The sequence below is a fragment of the Somniosus microcephalus genome, chromosome 8 (assembly GCF_052327205.1).
Source record: "Somniosus microcephalus isolate GS21.2 chromosome 8, FLI_Smic_1.0, whole genome shotgun sequence".
NCBI lineage: Eukaryota > Metazoa > Chordata > Chondrichthyes > Squaliformes > Somniosidae > Somniosus > Somniosus microcephalus.
Window position 1 is genome coordinate 38,962,181 of NC_140994.1, and position 19,429 is coordinate 38,981,609.

A 19,429-nucleotide genomic window follows, 5' to 3' on the forward strand; every position below is an offset into this window, starting at 1 on the left:
TTTTAAGTATCCCCCTGCACTTTTTATACTCCTCTAGGGCTTCCTCTGTCTTTAGTCCTTTGTATCTGACAATCATGTGTGCTTAAGCTTGTGACTCTGGGAGTTAAGGATGCAGGTGGTGAGAATTGTATCAGTGGCATGGCGAATGTGGGAGACCATGAACGTCTTGGTGATGATGGCATCAAAAACAGAAACAAAAGAGCTGTTAACACACAGTAAGGCTACGGCTTGGGGATGTGGTAGTAGCATACAGCATTGGTCGTGTTGAAAAACAGATTTATGTTAATAGTTCTCCATAAAGCAAGTTCCCAGTAAATGCTGGGTGCTTCCCCACAGAAAGTGAGGAAAAATCATGTTCTGCCACCTGGAGCAGATCTTGCACAACTACTGAGCTGCGTAAAAGTAACATTGCCCGAGGCCTGGAAACTGGTCACTTGCTTGCCTTCTTGGCAAGGGATTGGTGTGTTGCATAAACTAATGATGGGGGGTGGGATGAGGTGGCATTGTGGCAATTTAGTAAGAAGGGCCAACCCATATATTTATACATTGGAAATGACTGCTTTTGATGTTGCCACATGGAAGTACTAATTGGAAATGCAGCCCCATTCCATTTTGCAATGCTTGAATTCTGAAAGCACGGCGAGGCTGTGATATAGGCATGCATGAGTCTTTATTAAATATAGAAAGTATTAAAATTAAGGTTCCACGCTGAATCCTGTGACTTCAGGTGAAGTTCTCCCCAAAGCAAGCACCTCACCCAAATTAAATGAGCACACATGGAGTTTTGAGACCTGGCTTCTTAAAGGGAGATGACAGTTTCAGTTTCCATTAAAAATATTTTTTTGTGGATTGAATTGCATTTGGCTCCATGCACTAATTGATTTTGCTGGTTTAATCTACCATATTTGAATATTTTGATTTTTCATCTTGCCAATATATCATTCTTGATTGTTGCTGTCACTTAAACGAAAACCATACAAAGTGACAATGATGGGTATTCTCGAGGACTTGGTTTAAATGAGGGAGAGGAGCTCATGCGGGGGACGCCCGAGATGAGACGTTAAACCGAGGCCCCGTCTGCTCGCACGTGGACATAAAAGATCCCATGGCACTATTTCGAAGAAGAGCAGGGGAGTTATCCCCAGTGAAGGAGACCATTTATCCCTCAACCAACATAACAAAAACATTATCTGGTCATTTTCAAATTGTGGGAGCTTGCTGTGTGCAAATTGGCTGCCACGTTTCCTACATTACAACAGTGACTACACTTCAAATATACTTACAATCATAGATACAAAAGCAAACTACTGCGAATGATGGAAATCTGAAATAAAAACAGAAAATGCTGGAAATACTCAGCAGGTCAGGCAGTATCTGTACAGAAACAGAGTTAACGTTTCATGTCAATGACCCTTCGTTAGAATCATAGAATGGTTACAGCAGGAGGCCATTTGGCCCGTCGAGCCTGCAAGAGCACTTCAGCTAATCCTAGTCCTAGTTCCACTCCCTTGCTCTTTCCCTTTCCCCATAGCCCTGCAATTTTATTTTCCTTCACGTACTTATCCAATTTCCTTTTGATACTTCATTGGTTGTAAAGCGCTTGGGGACATCCTGAGGTCGTGAAAGGCGCTACTATACATACATACAGATTTTTCTTTCTTCCTGTCCACACCTGGCAATGGCCTGGGTTTTGTGTTTAAAGCGCCCTTTACCTGCACCTCACCGGCAGATGGCAGGGACCCGCCCCGCCGCTGGATTGGCAGGCTCCAGGGGACCGCTGATCTTGACTGGTCAAGGCGGGCTGTCAATCAGCAGGAGGCGGTGCCTTCCGGCGGCTGCGTGGGGGGGCAGCGTTGGAACGCTGGAGGTTGAAACGTTCCACCGTCGCAACGCCTGGTTCCGAATTCTGCGCCTGCGCTGGTTTGCGGCCCCCGGGGCGCGCTGGATGAAGACCGGAGGGCTGTCGAGGCCCCGGGAAGCCGGCGTGTGTGCATCTGCCTGTGTCTGGTTGCCGGCCTGCCGGGAGCCGGGAAATCTAGCTTCGCTCGCCTTCTGCCGAAGGTCCTGCAGCCGAAGTCTGAGTCGTTCGTGCTTTGTTACGATGACCTTATTCCGGGGGAAGCTTTCTCACTGACGGGACAGGCTGACGGTGACCGTTCAACGGACAACCCTACAGGAACGGTTAGCATAGGCTGCACCCGAAGTTAAGGCTTCCATAAGCAGCATTTTTAAATATCTGACAAAATTATAATCGGCCTTCGGATGAACAGGAATTACAAATCAATGGGTTGCATTTTAAGTATTATTGAACATTTATTCTTGTGCTTTTTTTTAAAAAGAATGATCTGGAATGCACTGCCTTAAAGGGTGGTGGAAGCAGATTTAATAGTAACTTTCAAAAGGGAATTGGATAAATATTTGAAAAGGAAAAGTTTGCAAGGCCAAGGGGAAAGAGCAGAGGAGTGGGATTCATTGGATGGCACTTTCAAAGAGCCGGCAGTGACACGATGGACTGAATGGCCTTCTGTGCTGTATGATTCTATGATTTAACAAATAAATAAGCCTTTTTACCACAATTGTACATATTTATCACATAGGACCGTTCGAATAATCTGTGGGAGGTCACCCACCGATTTTGTGGGCCTTTTACAATGGGAATGCAGCCCAAGGCAGCCATGTGGTATTTCCTCAATGGGTTTCACTCTACGGTGTAAACAACCTGACTTGTGAGAACTGACGACATTGTCGGCCCACTACAATGTGGGTCTATACATATTTTAGGGTATAGCTGTTGGTTTCAGTAATGTATCCCTGGGAACTGCTCCCATGTATTTGCAGTCTGAGACATAAAATTTCCGGGGGTGGGTGGGGGATGGGTCCCAATCTTCTGCTGTAACTTTGACGTAAAATCAGCGTGTACTCCAGAAAAATGTTAGAAATGGCCATTCACACTATTTCTCTGAGGTTTCTGTTGATCTTTTGCCAAAGTTATGGTGGGAGAAGACCTGTGGAAATTACTGGCGAAGCTCTTTGTATTACACAGCAGACCTCCGCCTACCTACACAGACCAGGCCTCAACAGCCACTGGATCACAGGAGTCACTCTTCTGGAACATTGGGTTTGATTCTCCACAAGGGTTCCCCTATCTACCACTGTGAATTTATCAGAAACCCTGGAGAAACAGCTGTGCTAATAATGGCTATGCTAATAGTGCCAACAAGCAAATCACATGAAATATACATAGAATGTGTGAATTATGTAGCAGTTTAGCTTGTGGATTAAAGTTCATATTAAATGCACAGTATCAACTTTGAGAAAAGACTATCAAGCTCAGCCTATCCAGTCAACATTGGCCCATAGCCTAGCCATCCTATCTACTGCGAGAGGCAAAAACACACTAAGAAAAGTCAGGAAAAACTTTGTGAAATTCCTTTCCAACTTCCTAAAGCAATTGAGCAAACACCTGAAGATCATGTTAGCACGTGCATGTCATAACCATGACTAACTAAGGTGTATCTAAGTCAGAAGGTTATATCTGTGTCTGAAGATTGTGGGTTCTAGTCCCAGTTCAGAGATTTGAGCACATAATCTAGGTTGACACTTGAGTGCTGCACTGTCGGAGGTGCCGTCTTTCAGATGCGATGTTAAGCCAAGGCTTTGTCTGTCCTCTCGGGTGGATGTTAAAGATCCCATGGCATTATTTAAAGAAGAGCAGAGGAGCTCTCCTGGTGACCTGGCCAACGTTTATCCTTCAACAAACATCACTAAAAAAGATTATCTCATTGTTTATTTCATTGCTGTTTGTGGAACCGTGCTGAGAAAATAATTGGCTGCCGTGTTCCCTACATTACAAAAGTGATTACACTTCAAAAAGAATTCATTGGCTATAAAGTGCTTTGGGTTGTCCTGATAATGCAAATTCCTTATAACTAGAAACTTAACTGGGAATCCCCTCTTCTCCAATAAGAAATAAGGAAGAACTTGAATTTATATAGCGCCTTCCCTCAGTAACTTAAGTTTCTACCTAAGAGATTGTAGAGACTCCTTACACATGATATGTTTATTCAAGAGGAAATGACTGAAAATAAATACTTACTGGTATCTAACCTACCTCTTTGCCTACAGATTTTAAAGACATGTTCTGTAGTTCTACCATCCCTATCCAAATCAAATAACCTATTTAACTGGACTGTTTTCCATACCCGTTATCATTTTAAAAACCTCAATCCTATTCCCTCTGCGCCTCCCTTTCTCCAAAGTAAATGACCCAAATTCTTGGAACTTATTCTCATAACTAAGAGCTCTAAGATTTGGTATTATTCTGGTTGTCCTCTGCAGCTTCTCCAAAGCTTCAATATCCTTCAACGTACACAGAAACCAAAACTGAACACAAAACTCCAATACTCCAAACCAGTTTAGTTATGAGCAATATTTCAAGTTTCCTCATCCTATAAACTATCTACAATATATTAAAAATCTCTGTCTACATGTGTTTCCTATTTACAAAACCTTATTCTCCCATTTTTGCTTGAAGAATCCCAACTGAGACACGCAGAGTCTGAACCAGCAAGTGTATGTTAGAATAGTTAATTCAATGCCAAAGCATGTACAGAAAGCAAAATAAAGAAAAGGAAAGAAAGATGGGATTCAGTGAGAGAGGTAAGAGACAAAGAAAAAATTTGAAAAAAATATTTTTTTAAATCTCCCAACAATACTTAAAATCTGAAGAAATGAGACTCCACACTTGTAAAAGTTAATTTTCAGGGCCAGAGAGGTTGTTTGACAATAATTAAGACTTATCATACCATTAAAAATGTACTTACACTTGAATGGATAAGCCCTAACTTTTTCTGGCGAGTTTAGTGTGCATCAATCATGCAAGTACCGCAACTTCACGCCCTTCCATGTGTTTCAATGGCGAGTCTCTTGGCGGGAGACTGGTATAGCGCAGCTTCTGGAGGAGCAGGGAAACCCGGACAGCAACTTCCTGATTTTGGTGTTTAACTGCGCATATGCGGTCGCTGGAAGTTGCTGTCCGATTTACTCTTACTCTTTACTAACTGTGAGTGCTGATAGCCTCACTGTTATTTTTACAGCAAAAGCTGTCTCTTGGTTGTCTGTTGCAACAGGCTGTGAGAGATTGGAACCCCACCTCTGGCATTCTTGGAATATTGATTTTTTTAAGAGATTAAAGCACCACCTCTGGTTCTGTATACTTGCTACTTTCAGCCTATTTGTTAAAACAAATGTGGATCCATATTGGATCTGTGTTCATTTCAATGGAATACCATTGTTGCAGGTATCATGCTGGATAAATCTTGTATCTGCCAGAGAATGTTTTCTTAAAATATGTTGTATAATACATTATTCAGTTGAGAATAGAATAATGATTATCTGTTGTGAATGAAGTCAACTCTTTACAAGTTAAACTTGAGTCCAACATGGAGTTGTATTGATAGTCCAAACATACCTTTTGTATTTAACATTATTTTAGTTCCATCAAGTCAATCCAGGTTGAAAAATTAAATTTGTATTCGCATTGCGCTGACTGTCAAACATCTTTCAATTTTTGTTTTTTTTTATTTGTGTTTTTGGATCCACAGGGTTCACTTTGGAAATTGTACAGGCATAAACTGCTGGTATACATTGAATGCTTAATACAGGCTATTTATGGGCATGGCTGCCTGTCTCTTTCTGGCAGTGAAAATGATTCAGCTTGGGAATGTTTCATTCAATCACTGAAACAGCAGCATATTATTTCTGGAGAAACCCAGCATGGAGTGCAGCAATACCCAGTTTGCATCACGTATTCAAGACCTTTAGTTATAATTTTGGATGACAACTTCTACTATCAAAGCATGAGACATGAAGTTTACCAGCTGGCGAGGCGAAGTAAGTTCTCTATAGGCAAACAATAAGTATTGCTTGCTATCAATGTATGTAAATTAACATTATTTGCACAAATATTGGACAATTGTCTTCAGCACAAAAAACAAATAGTATTTTCTGTAACTGCTTTGTTCACTAACTGCTTACTAAGATGATCTAAGCATTCAAAATCTCTACTCGTACATGACATGAGTGGTTTTGCAGCCTTTCAGTGTAGCATTTTATTGTGAATTCAGTGCTTTGGCATTTTCTGGTTCAGTGACAGTAAGCACCGAGCCTAAACTTGTTTTGAAATATTTTCTTATATTTTGGCATCAACACGCATGCCTTAAAATAGAATAATGATACAGTATCAGTAAATAGCATAGTCCTGGCTAATTTTCAAAGAATCGAAGACCATCGTTGATAACTAATTTAAGAAGCACAGAATAAAGTATGCTAAAGCAAGGATATATTTTGCTCTGGGTATTAACTTGGATTCTTTATTAATGGGGAAGTCGTAGACTGTGTACCTTTATAATTGAGGCAGTGATAGATTGGAGAATGTTCCAGTGAGATTTGCTGTACTATTAAAATGATTAGGTTTGCAAGGGTCCTGTATCCTTCCTGGTCATGTCCCTAGCCCTGGTTTGGCTTGTGCTTACTGTCATCTCAAGATTGCTTCAAAATGGTGGTTGGAACTTTAGGGTGTTGTTACTTACCATTTCTGGATTTAAATCAAGTCCAAGTGAGTGGAACAAAATCTCTTGCTGATGATTATAAAGGTCCTAAGTAAAAATATTCTAAGCAACTTAAATCCAGTTGCTACAGATCCTTCCAATGAGTTAGTAGGCAAATAAGCCAAGTGCTGTGGCACTGAACCATACAAAGTAAGAAGGATTCAGTTCTAATCCGTGCTCTCTGCTGAGCTAGCTGACCTGAACTGGGGCAGTGATGAAGCAACATGGCTGATCTCCGTGTCCCCAACTGGTGAGGAGAAAAATCAGCCAGTGTTCTTGCACCTGATAGCTATTCAATGACCTGCTGATAAATGTGTCAGTGTGGACATTGGATGATGACAGGATTGAGTTCAGTTGTGATGCCACTCATAGTTGAGTAACCTACCAAAAGTGACAGTCAAGATTCCTAGATAAAGAATGGCTACTTGGGTGTGGAATAGAAGACTGTCAGCCAGCATGAGTCAGTGCCTTCAGGGAAAAGGAGGGGAAAACTGGGGTGGAGGGAGTCTAGTTTCCCTAAGACAAAATTGTTCATAGTTTGGCACTAAACTGATTATCTCATTCATGTGGGAAATGCAAAGTTCAGAATGGTACAATGCGGGTATGCACATTTATTGGACCGAGTAGATGGAGCTTCACACTTAATCTAATCAGTACTGTACCTGGCTTGGGAGTGCTAGATGCTAATACTGTCACTCCCAGTACTTGTATTGTCCTTTTATATTAACTCAAATACTCACCAATAGAAGATATATTGGGGTAGAAATTCTGCTTCTGCACTAGCCAGCCAGTGATTTTCTGCCCATTCACTTTTTAGTGGAATCAAAATCACAGATTTGTGAGCACAGATGCAATATTTCTACCCCATTGTCTTTTTTTTTAAAGAATATGCTTCATTATAACTTTAGAAATGATACTTAAGATCAAACAGTCAGCAACTACATATTTTTTTTAAAGATTCCCTAGGCTTCTTTCAGCTGTTTCTGGAGTGCCCACTTGAATTATGCCTGCAGCGAAATCATGAGCGGGGCTGTCTGGTAAACGATGAAACCATAGTGCTGATGTCAGCAAAAATCCAGCCTCCTGATCCTGAGAAAAATTTGTGGGAAAAGAACAGTATGATACTGAAAAGTGCAGAAAATGTTTTGGAAGGGGACATGTAAGTCTAATTACCATGGATCTTCTTTAACACTTGTTTTAAATTTGGCTGTCCTTTTTTGGTTAGGAAAAAGACAAAATATCTTATTTAAGTGAAATTGTATATCAATTCTTTTTGAAGATGCGTTTTTCTTCAATGAGTTGAAGTGTGATTAATTCAGGATATTGTCTGTCCACCCTGCCAGTGGAGCTTTACTACATATGATGGAAGCCCAAAATATCAGATTGAAGTGTGCTAAAGAATTCCTGCTTTAACAACAACCTGGGGAAAATCAAAACTTTGCAATCTTGCAAACTCCCCATTGTACAAATTTACGTAACTCTATTTTGGGTTTTGTCTTCAATCTTTGCCATAACCCTAGCTCTGCTAGAATATAGATATTTGTAAATTATCGTGGTGCTTTGGAATAAATTATGACAATAGTGCACTGATATATGATGTAAATAGATTTTATGTTTGTTGTGAAGAATGCGGGGTAGTTCAAGCGATCATTGTGAATTTATTTAGCAGGTAAGTGAGTCACAGAGCAGGAAGGTTTAATCCCTAGTTTGCGCTGAAATAGTTGATCGTACTGTAATTTGCCTCGAGGCTCTCTGGGTTAAGGAATGGAGAGCTGGCTAGGATTTCTGCTCCTGATCAATATCCAGCAACTTCTAAAGAAAGCATGTGTGATCAGGCCTCACTATGATGCCATTTATGGTTCAATAGCAAAAATCTTTACCAAAGCCACTTGGGTGAGGTACTAAAGGGCAACCAGCACAGTGCAATCATAAACAAGCAAGGAGTCAGTGCTTTCAGGAAAGCAGGATAAAATTGGTGAGAACATTTTAAAAAGAAGAAAACTCTGGGAACTTTGAAAATAAATGTGTGTGTGTGTATATACAGGAAACTTTTTTTTATCCGGCACCGAAGGGACCGACGTGGTGCCGGTTCATCAAAAATTCCGGATAACCGAAAGCTATAGTAAAAGATACGGAGAGCTGACCGCTCCGTATAAAGCAACAAACCCTGTTGCTTAGCAACAAGTGCAGAACAATGGCCACAAGTTCCAAGAGTCTCTAGCTTAGCAACAGCTGCAGCCACACCCTTGCACAGCAACAGATCGAGGAAGGCAAGTAGAATATGAAGTAAAACTTACCTGAACCTACTCCTGAATTTTGCCGGTTAACCGAGATTTCCGGTTATTTAGGTGCCGGTAAATCGAAAGTTTCCTTAATCCACCATTGTCATGGTGTATTTTTCATAATATTAGTTCCTTCTCTGCCATTTCTGAGAGTAAATATTTTTAAACATAGGCTAAAGTCTAAATCCAGAGTTAGATGCAGCAACATTACTTTTACTGCTCACTTTCACATCCATTCATTCTAATTTATGTTTTACAGCCAGAAGGTGTTTGAACTACTTGATTTTTCTTTAGAAAATCCAGAGAAGCCATTTGAAGAAAACATTGAACAAAAGGTAAATGGAATAGTTTGTACTATTTAATGTGCATCATAAATAAATTTGTAGTTTTTAAATGTTGATTTGGTACACAGATGAGAGTGTAGGTAGAATTAAATATTTTACACACTCATGTTTCTTGTGTCATTGCTTTTAACAGTAATCTTTTGAAGGGCTTCACTGTGGAGCCCAGTTGGAATTGATTACTTGAACAAAAAAGATGCACTCCAGTGATTTTAGGTGAGAAAGTCCATAAGAGAAGCATTTATTTCTGTATAGTCCGTATTGTCAATATTGACTGAATGTTGGCTGCATTTTCAAAAACAAAATACTGTGGATGCTGGAAATCCAAAATAACAACAGAAAATGCTGGAAAAACTCAGCAGGCCATTTTGTCTTTGTAATAAATAATCTGAGAGACATAAGGGGTGACTTTCAGCTGCTGGACATATAAGTAGCCTGCAGTTGAAAATCGGGGGCACTCGGCCACCCTATTGATGCCCAAGACTTACTTGATGCAATTTTCAAACGGGCCTATAAATGGGCAAGCAGTACTCTCGCCTGTTTCTAGCGGGATACTGCCATTTGCAGGACACAGTAGCGGGTAGTAAGAGGCCGGGTGGGGCCTATTAGCGACAAAGGTGGTGTTATATGCTTAGAGACGCGGGGCAAGGCTAGAATACTCAACGAGTACTTTGTATCGGTGTTTACTAAGGAGGTGGATGCTGACAAAATATCGGTAGAAGTGGAAAAGGTAGAAGCAATGGAAGGGGTGAAAATTGATAGCCCGGAAGTACTAGAAAGGCTGGGTATGGTTAGAGTGGATAAGTTGCCTGGTCCCGATGGCTTGCATCCCAGGTTGCTAAGGGAATTGGGGGAGGAGATAGCATAAGGGCTTGCCATCATTTTCCAATCTTCCTTAGATGCGGGGGCGGTGCCTGAGGATTGGAAAGTGGTAAATGTGACACCATTGTTTAAGAAAGGGTGTAAGGACAATCCTAGTAACTACAGGCTGGTCAGTTTAACATCAGTGGTGGGTAAAGTTTTAGAAACAATAATCAAGGAAAAAATTAACAGGCACTTGGACAGGTTTAAGCTAATTAAAGAGAGCCAACATGGGTTTGTAAAAGGCAGATCGTGTTTGGCTAATCTAATTGAATTTTTTGATGAAGTAACAAGAAGGATTGATGAAGGGAATGAAATGGATGTTGTCTACATGGATTTTCGGAAGGCGTTTGACAAAGTACCGCATAGAAGGCTGGTTAACAAAATTGAGGCTCATGGAATGTGTGGGTCAGTGGCAGCTTGGATAAGGAATTGGCTTAAGGACAGAAAACAGCAAGTTGTGGTAAATGGCTTTTTTAGACTGGAGGATGGGAGACAGTGGTGTTCCCCAAGGGTCAGTGCTGGGGCCACTGCTTTTTTTGATATATATAAATGACCTGGATATTGGAATACAGAGTAGAATTTCTAAATTTGCCGATGACACCAAAATTGAGGGTGTGGCAAACAGTGAGGATGATACCAATCGACTGCAACAGGACATAGAAAGGCTAGCAGAATGGGCAGACAAGTGACAGATGGAATTTAATACAGAGAAATGTGAGGTGATGCATTTTGGCAGAAGAAACAGGGAGAGGCAGTATACACTTAATGGCACAGATTTAAAGAGTGTGCAGGGACAGAGGGACCTGGGAGTTAATGTGCATCGGTCCCTGAAGGTGGCGGAACATATTGAGAGAGTGGTTAGCAAAGCATATGGGATCTTGGGCTTCATAAATAGAGGTATTGAGTACAAAAGTAGAGAAGTTACGCTGAACCTTATAAATCGCTGTTTAGGCCACAACTGGAGTATTGTGTCCAGTTCTGGTCACCACACTTTAGGAAGGATGTGAAAGCCCTTGAGAGGGTGCAGAGGAGATTTACCAGAATGGTTCTGGGGTTGGGGGATCTTGGCTACAAGAACAGGTTGGAGAAGCTGGATTTGTTTTCATTAGAGCAAAGGTGGTTGAGGGGGGATTTGATAGAGGTGTACAAGATTATAAGCACATAAGAAATAGGAGCAGGAGTAGGCCATTCGGCCCTTTGAGCCTGCTCCGCCATTCAATGAGATCATGGCTGATCTTCTGCCTCAACTCCATTCACCAGCCCTATCGCCATATCCCTTGATGCCCTTACTAGTCAGAAATCTATCGACTTCTGTTTTGAATATACCCAATGACTGAGCCTCCACAGCCCTCTGGGGTAGAGAATTCCAAAGATTCACCACCCTCTGTGTGAAGAAATTTCTTCTCATCTCAGTCCTGAATGGCCTACCCTTTATCTTGAGGCTGTGGCCCCTGGTTCTAGACTCCCCAGCTAAGGGAAACATTCTCCCAGCATCCATCCTATCAAGCCCTGTAATAATTTTGTATGCTTCAATGAGATCCCCTCTCATTCTTCTGAATTCAAGAGAATACAGGCCTAGTTTACTCAATCTCTTCTCATACGACAGACCCGCCATCCCAGGAATTATGACCCGTTTGGATAGGCTAGACGGGGAAAGACTGTTCCCACTAGTTGATGGTATATGGACTAGGGGACACAGATTTAAGGTTTTGGGCAAGAGATACGGGGGGACATGAGGAAAAACTTTTTTACGCAGCGAGTGGCGATGACCTGGAATTCGCTGCTGACTGAAGTGGTGGAAGCGGAGACTGGATAGGCACTTGAGGGAAATAAACTTGTGGGGGAATGGGACTGGATTGCTCAACAAAGAGCGGGCACGGATTCGATGGGCCTAATGGCCTCCTTCTGTGCCGTTATGACTATGACTGAGTTGTGAAATAATGGTTGAAAGACAGATTTTTCAGGCTCAAAAGGAAGCAAATGAGACGGGATCTTATTGAAAATGCTAAGTAGAATAGAAAAGTTAAATTCGGGGCACTGTTTCAAGTTAAACCATGACTATAGGATTAGGCATCATAGGTACAAGCTGGTAAAAGACTAGTTCAGGACTGATGTCAGGAAGCACTTATTTACACAGAGTGATTGATAATTAGAATGACCTTCATTGGAGGCAAAAAAATGCAATCGTTTTAAGAGGAAATTTGATGCTTTCATGGTGGGAATGTGGGTTTCTTTGGAAGGATGAGCTAGGTTGGGTGAATGGCCATCATCATCTGTATTTACCTTTGTGATAAGATGTAAGTAATTCACTTGGAAGTACTTCCCTCTATAGTTTTCTTCTATAAGTAGATTCTATACAGTGTAGAAAAGCAGGTAATCGCATGGGCTGAACTGTTTTGTTCAGGGATAATATTTTTGTAATATATATTTCTCTAAACTATTACCAGATAAAATTATATGAACTGAAATGTGTTCTGCACGACTGATTTTCATGAATTGGTAATCATTGACACATGACAATATTAGGCAGCACCACAAAGTTACGTACGTGAATGAGAGGTTGCATTCCTTTGTTCATATCTATTTCATACAATTGAAGGTCTGTTACTGGTCTCCAATATCTTCATTTCATTTTTCTTTACATCTCAAATTAATAAATGTCAGGGAGTTGAAATTGTGTTGATTGTAAATAGGAATATGCATGGACAATTGATGCCCTTAGCATGTATAGAACAAAGTACACTGATAGTTTAGGCACATTACAGTTTAGGTTTAATTCCAGATTTGAAGCATACAATTAATCCAATAATGATAGCTTGCCTTAATTATGTAAACATTTAAAATATTTGCTTTTGGCTATCACACAGGAGACAGATCGTGCCATTTGTGCAGCTAGTGTTCTTCATCAGGCTGATCAAGCCTTCCGTCGCTTGGTATCCAAGTCTATGAAAACTGCGAAAGGTACAGCTAATATACTATGAATACACAAACTATCATTTATGTATTGTTGGTTTGTTATTCTGTCTGTGTGATATAATCATAATACTGTAAGCAAAATTGAGACAAACTGAATGTGTACTTACTTTATCGAAGGCCTTTTGAAAATATACCACATAGTAGACTCATGACTAAGGTCTGAGCATGTGGAGTTAGGGGACAGGTAGCAGAATGGATAGCAAGCTGGCTACAAAACAGAAAACAGAGTAGGGGTTAAGGGCAGCTACTTGGACTGGCAAAAGCTGGGAAGTGGTGTTCCACAGGGATCAGTGCTGGGACCACTGTTATTCACAATTTACATTAATGATTTGAAGTTTCAAAATTTGCAGATGACACCAAATGGGGGGTTGGGGTTTAGTTAATATTGAGCAAGAATGCGACAAAATACAAACAGACATAAGATAAACTTGCAGAATGGGCGTGTAATTGGCAAATGAATTTCAATACAGTGTGAGGTGGTTCATTTTAGTAGAAAGATTAGGGAGGCCACATACTGCTTGTATAATAAGTCTAAAAGGGGTAGAGGAGCAAAAGGATCTAGGAGTACAGATACACAAATCACTAAAAGTAACAACGCAGGTTAATAAAGCCATTAAAAAAAGCAAACCAAGCATTGGGATTCTTTTCTAGAGGGATAGAATTATAAAGCAGAGAAGTTACATTAAATTTGTATAGAATCTTGGTTAGACCACACTTGGAGAACTGTCCACAGTTCTGGTCTCCATATTATCAAAATGATAGAGGCATTGGAGAAGATGCAAAATAGCTTCACTAGGATGATACCAGAACTGAGAGGATATACTTATCAGGAAAGGTGTAACAAGCTGGGGCTCTTTTCTCTAGAAAAGAGAAGGCTAAGGAGTGATCTGATCGAGGTCTATACGATTATGAAAGGATTGATAGGGTAGATGTAGAGAAAATGTTTCCACTTGTGGGTGAGGTCATAAATATAAGATGGGCGGGAGTAACTATGACTCTTAAGGGCTTGGCGGTATGGGCCTCGCTGCCTCGAGCGGCTTGAGTTGGGGAATCTCTCATAGTTCTACCAGGCGATGGACTCCCTCAATGTTCTATTGAGGTGAGAGCCTGCTTGGGGTTCTATTGAGTTGAGGACTCTCTCAGGCTCCCTTAAGTTGAGTTTAGGGTTACAATGTAGCTGTGACAATCTTCTGGAGTTCTATATCACAGTGAGTCGTACCTCCACGTGGTCCCGCTGGTCAGCACTTCGGTGCTGGCTAAAAGACTGGCCGAGAAACTCCAACAAAATAGGCAGAGTAAGCAAACCTCCTCAACCTCTTGAGAGTTACCGCAGGGCCTTGAGCAGCTCGGGGAGCCTCGGGTCTGTAAGTCTTCCGTCTCAATGCTGGGGAGCCGGTGTTACAAGTAGCTGTGGCTTCTTTTGAGTTGTAAGTCATGGCGGGTCGTACCATAACGTTGTCCTGCCGGCGACACGACGGTGTAGCCAAACCGACATGGGAGTAACTCAAAAATGATCGGCGGCGATCATTCCTTCCCGTAGGAGGGGACTGAACAAAGAAAACGATGCTTTGACACCCTGCGGGGTTCAAACTGAGACGAGGCCTCAGACAAGCACCTACGTCAGACCCGCTCCTACAGGGCTGACAAGAAAAAGACTCTGCCAATCAAGACCCAAGACTAGGCAAGAGTATTGACGATTTGAATGCTACCAACTGCGGTTTATCAACCCGGGTTACCTGGATAGGAAGACGCCGCCATTCCAAGGGACCAGGGGCCTAGAAAAGATTCTCCAAGGTTGACGATGTCTATAAGGACACAGGAGAAGCAACTCTTGTAACGGTCGAAGAGACTGCACCATCCAATGACTGTCTGAGATATAACCACCAGAGCCCCAAAACGTGGGTATGGAACCAGGTCAGATTCCACACGGGGGTGTGCTTGTAAATTATTGTTATTGTCGTTGCTGGTTATTTTGTCTGTTAATCATTGATGTATTTTATGTATTATAATTACGGGTGTCTATTATAATAAAGCTAGCCGCATTAAATGATGATCAACTATTAAAATTCACGACTTAACTCAGTTTCACTAGTACCTCTTCTGGTGACTTCCACGCTTGGTAGACCTGTGCTTGACCGCCCATATTCGCAAAATCAACCCGGTCCGCCTTAACACCCAGAATTCACCACCCTCCTTGGCCTGTGACGATTCGCTAGGACTTGCCCCGTGGACGAGCCACGTAAAGACTCGAAATAGCCACACTCGTGGGACGGGTCCCATTAAAAGAGTATCAAAATAGTCACTAATAAATCTAATAGGGAATTCAGGAGAAACTTCTTTACCCAAAGAGTGGTGAGAATGTGGAACTCTCTACCACAGTGAGTGAGGTGAATAGCATAGATGCATTTTAAGGGGAAGCTAGATAAGCACAAGAGGGAGAAAGGATTCGAAGGACATGCTGATATGGTTAGATGAAAAGGGCTGGGAGGAGGCTCAAATAGAGCATAAATGTCGGAATAGATCAGTTGGGTTGAATGGTCTGTTTCTGTGCTGTAGACGCTATGTAAATAAAGTTTTTAAATTGTAAAGAATTCTGGCTAAACCCTTTTGAAAATGTTATATTGCACATCTTAGGGGTTGAAATAATTTTATGCAATATCAGTAAATTTTTGTATGCAGTTCCTTATTTTAATCAGGTTAAAATAACAGAGGATTTGCATATGAACCTATTTGTTTTTTATTACTAATATCGCAGCGCAGTTTCAACCCATTGGGGAGTTTTTCACCTGTATGATAACCTAATAAACACCAGCAAAAATAGAAAATGCTGGAACTACACAGCAGGTTAGTCAATCAGTAAAGCAAAGGGCAGGTTATTGTTTCAGGTATAACCCATTGTCAGTAATGAAAACTAAAAGATAAGCAAGCATTTTAACAGGATTGGAGAAAATAAAGCGTATGGGGAGAGAAACAACAGATCTCCAATCTCGGAGAGGAAGTTAGTAGGTTGATGACCTGCAAATGTGCTTATTAGAAAATGTTACCAAGATATCTAAGATTATCTCAGTGAGGCTATGGAAAGACATTAAAGGAACAAAATAACAGAAATAGCTAAAATGCTAAATCCATGGGAAGGTCCAAAAAAGCCACAGGACATCTGAAATAAAAACAGGAAATGATTGGACATTGATTGCTGTTCCTTCATTGTCACCTGATAAAAATCCGGTAACTCCCTAACAGCTCTGTGGGTGTACCTTCACTACATGGACTGCAGTGGATCCAAAGGATGTCCTACCACCACTTTCTCGAGGGCAACTAGGAATGGGCAATAAATGCCGGCGTTACCAGCAATGCGCTCATCCCGAAGAATTTTTTTTTAAGACTAGATTGAATTTGCCACCTTCCTGGTCAGTATAGCTCAGTATTACCCCAGACTGCATTTATTTGCTGAGCTATATGGGGAGCCTCACAAATACTTTTTGTTTTAAGTGTTACACACTTATGTTCTAATGTAGTGTTTTGTAACTAACATGTAGTGTTTTGTAACTAATGTGAATTAACAGAATAAGAAATAATCAGTTGTGAAATACTTTAGATAATATTTTAACAGAATAGTACCATAACTGCAATGCTTCAATTCTTTGGCTGTTTAGCACTTAATGGCAGACAGAAAAAAATGAGAAAATGTGGTGTTTCAGTTTTAACAGGACAGTTTGTTCAAGTATTGGTTAGAATCTGGGAACTGTTTAAATTGGCCTTCTAGCATTTTCCAAGGTCTGGATTCAGTGAGTATTTTGTTTTCACAATAATTCTCACATTAAATGATTTCTCTTTCTAGATAAGAAACTATCAAAGTGCAATATGAAGTTACTGTCTGAAGAACTTAACAAGCTTAAGACTGTGCTTTTGGAGGATCTTCGACATGTCACTTTCCAAGGCAAGCCCATAAAGCTGTGTGGTGATGTTGATGCAATTGTCGAAGAAGCTGCACACGAATTTAATCAGAAAAAGGAAGAAATTCTAAAGAATGTTATAAAATTCCAGACTTGACAGTACACAGTACTGTACAATATGCCTCTAGCCCATAGCTTGATATTTTATGTCTGTACTCCAGCTTATTTATGAGACCTTGAATTGGACTAGTCAAATTACTCTACTGGAAAACTGTGGGACCTTTTAAATGTTGCTTGCAGAATTGAAGGTATCTTTCTGTTAGGTACACTGGAGAAAAGAAATACAATTGTTGTGCAATATATAACAGCCATAAATCTGCTGAAAGATAAGACAAATCCACTTGAATTATGCCTTGATGTAATTCAGAAGTTTCCTGCACATATATATGTAAATTTGAAGAGGGTTTCTTCAAACTACAGAGTCTCGGCAAGAGGTTCTACTGCAGATCATTAAATGGAAGTTTCCATTAAAATGGTATTTTATTTAGTGGTTAGTACAATATTTGCGGTTCCTCTCCCCACTTCAGCTTTCTCCTTTCCTGGAGGCAACACCATTCTTCTGGTTCCTTGATAAAGTGGGGCATTACTGCTAAGTTCAATTTGGCCCTCATGCAATGTTCATACACACTTCAGTGGGGCACTGAATAGCAATCAGGAGTAGGCACCGTCTCATATTTTATTTTCCCCTCCCCAACTAGTAATACTGAAGCTAATTGTAGCATCCCAACTGCGATCAGCTAACGAGCCTGCGAGTGGATCACCGAAGATAAAATTTATCATCTCATAGTCGTTCGTAAGAACCTTTATGGGTGATTGAGCTCCATTTACCCTTTTGAAGAATACAGGGAATTTTTTTTGTTTGGACAGATACTCTTACTACACATGTAATTATTACTACACCTGTAATTATTGCACCTTTTCTGAAGGGGTATTGGTCTGAGATTGAAAAGTTATAATAAAATGTATTTTCTCCAGAGAACATGCATAATAAAGCTAGCTTTTAGAAGATACTTGAGTGGCCTATATGGCCCATAGGTTTTAAAACTTGGTGTACAGTAATAAAAATAATTTCTTCATGTAGCACCTTTTCTTTGGGTACTTCACGCTGTCTGTCAGAGGTTGGATTGGGGAATCCTGTGAGTGTGTCAATATTTGTAGTGGATTCCTGCACTCAGAAGTTTGAAAGCCACTGATATACACTTTAGAACAGAACCACAGTGTTTTCAAAATAAGTACCCCTACATTTTTAGTTGGCTGCATATAGTGACACCACAAATCCTGGCCAGAAGTGAGATGATTGGGTAATTCCCCCATCAATCACTTACTGCTCTAAGTGACTGGGATTGATTTTTTGCACATATTTTGTATTATGCAACTACCCTCCACTCTGCATTTTGCTGGAGAAATGATACTCTGTTGTAGTTTCGGTCATGAGTTCTGTTTGCTGTAATGCGTAGAGACTGATTAAATAGACGGCTGTAAGCAATGTTCCCTTTAATCTTTAATAAAAACAGAAAATGCTGGAAATACTCAGCTGGTCAGGCAGCATCTGTGAAGAGAGAAACAGAGTTAACGTTTCAGGTCGATGACCTTTCGTCAGAACTGGAAAAAAGCAGGAAATGGAACAGATTTTTAAGCAAGTGTAGTAGCTGGGAAATGGGGGAGGGGATAAAGAACAAAAGGAAAGGCCTGTGATAGGCTGGAAGGCAGGAGAGATTAAGAGAAATTGAGAGACATTAAGAGAGATTCGAGGCAAAAGGGGATGGTAATGGAACAGGTTAAGAAACAAAGGATGGCTCTGGATGAAGTGTAAATTGCGCTGGCAGAATGGAAGACAGCTGCCCTGTGGGAGAGAAGAACAGAAGTGTGGATAAAAAATATACATGTTATGATCTGAAAGTGTTGAATTCTATGTTGAGTCCAGAAGGCTGTAAAGTGCTTAAATCGAAAGATGTGCTGTTCCTCGAGCTTACGCTGAGCTTCCGTGGAACAATGCAAGAGGCCAAGGACAGTGAGGTCTAAGTGGGAGTGGAGCAGTGAATTAAAGTGACAGGCGACCGGAAGCTCGAGGTCACCCTTACAGACTGAACAGAGGTTTTCCGCAAAGCGGTCACCCAATCTGCGTTTGGTCTCCCCAATGTAGAGGAGACCACATTGTGAGCAGCGAATCACAGAAATCACAGAAACCCCACAGTGCAGATAGAGGCCATTTCGGCCCATCGAGCCTGCACCAACACATATCCCACCCTATCACCGTAACCCCACGTATTTAATCCCCCTAACACTAAGGGTCAATTTTTTTTTATCATAGCCAATCAACCTAACCCGCACATCTTTGGACTGTGGGAGGAAACCGGAGCACCCGGAGGAAACCCACGCAAACACAGGGAGAATGTGCAAACTCC

General features: G+C 41.0%; 1 protein-coding gene across 1 annotated transcript; it reads left to right on the forward strand.

The window, feature by feature from the left end:
- Positions 1 to 1,828: 1,828 nt before the first annotated feature.
- Positions 1,829 to 18,105, forward strand: pstk (phosphoseryl-tRNA kinase). The gene is given in 7 exon segments (XM_085994601.1): positions 1,829 to 1,984; positions 1,987 to 2,181; positions 5,604 to 5,892; positions 7,566 to 7,767; positions 9,150 to 9,225; positions 12,963 to 13,056; positions 16,910 to 18,105. Coding segments are annotated over 7 exon segments (1,107 nt in total). The 5' UTR covers positions 1,829 to 1,945; the 3' UTR covers positions 17,122 to 18,105.
- Positions 18,106 to 19,429: the final 1,324 nt, after the last annotated feature.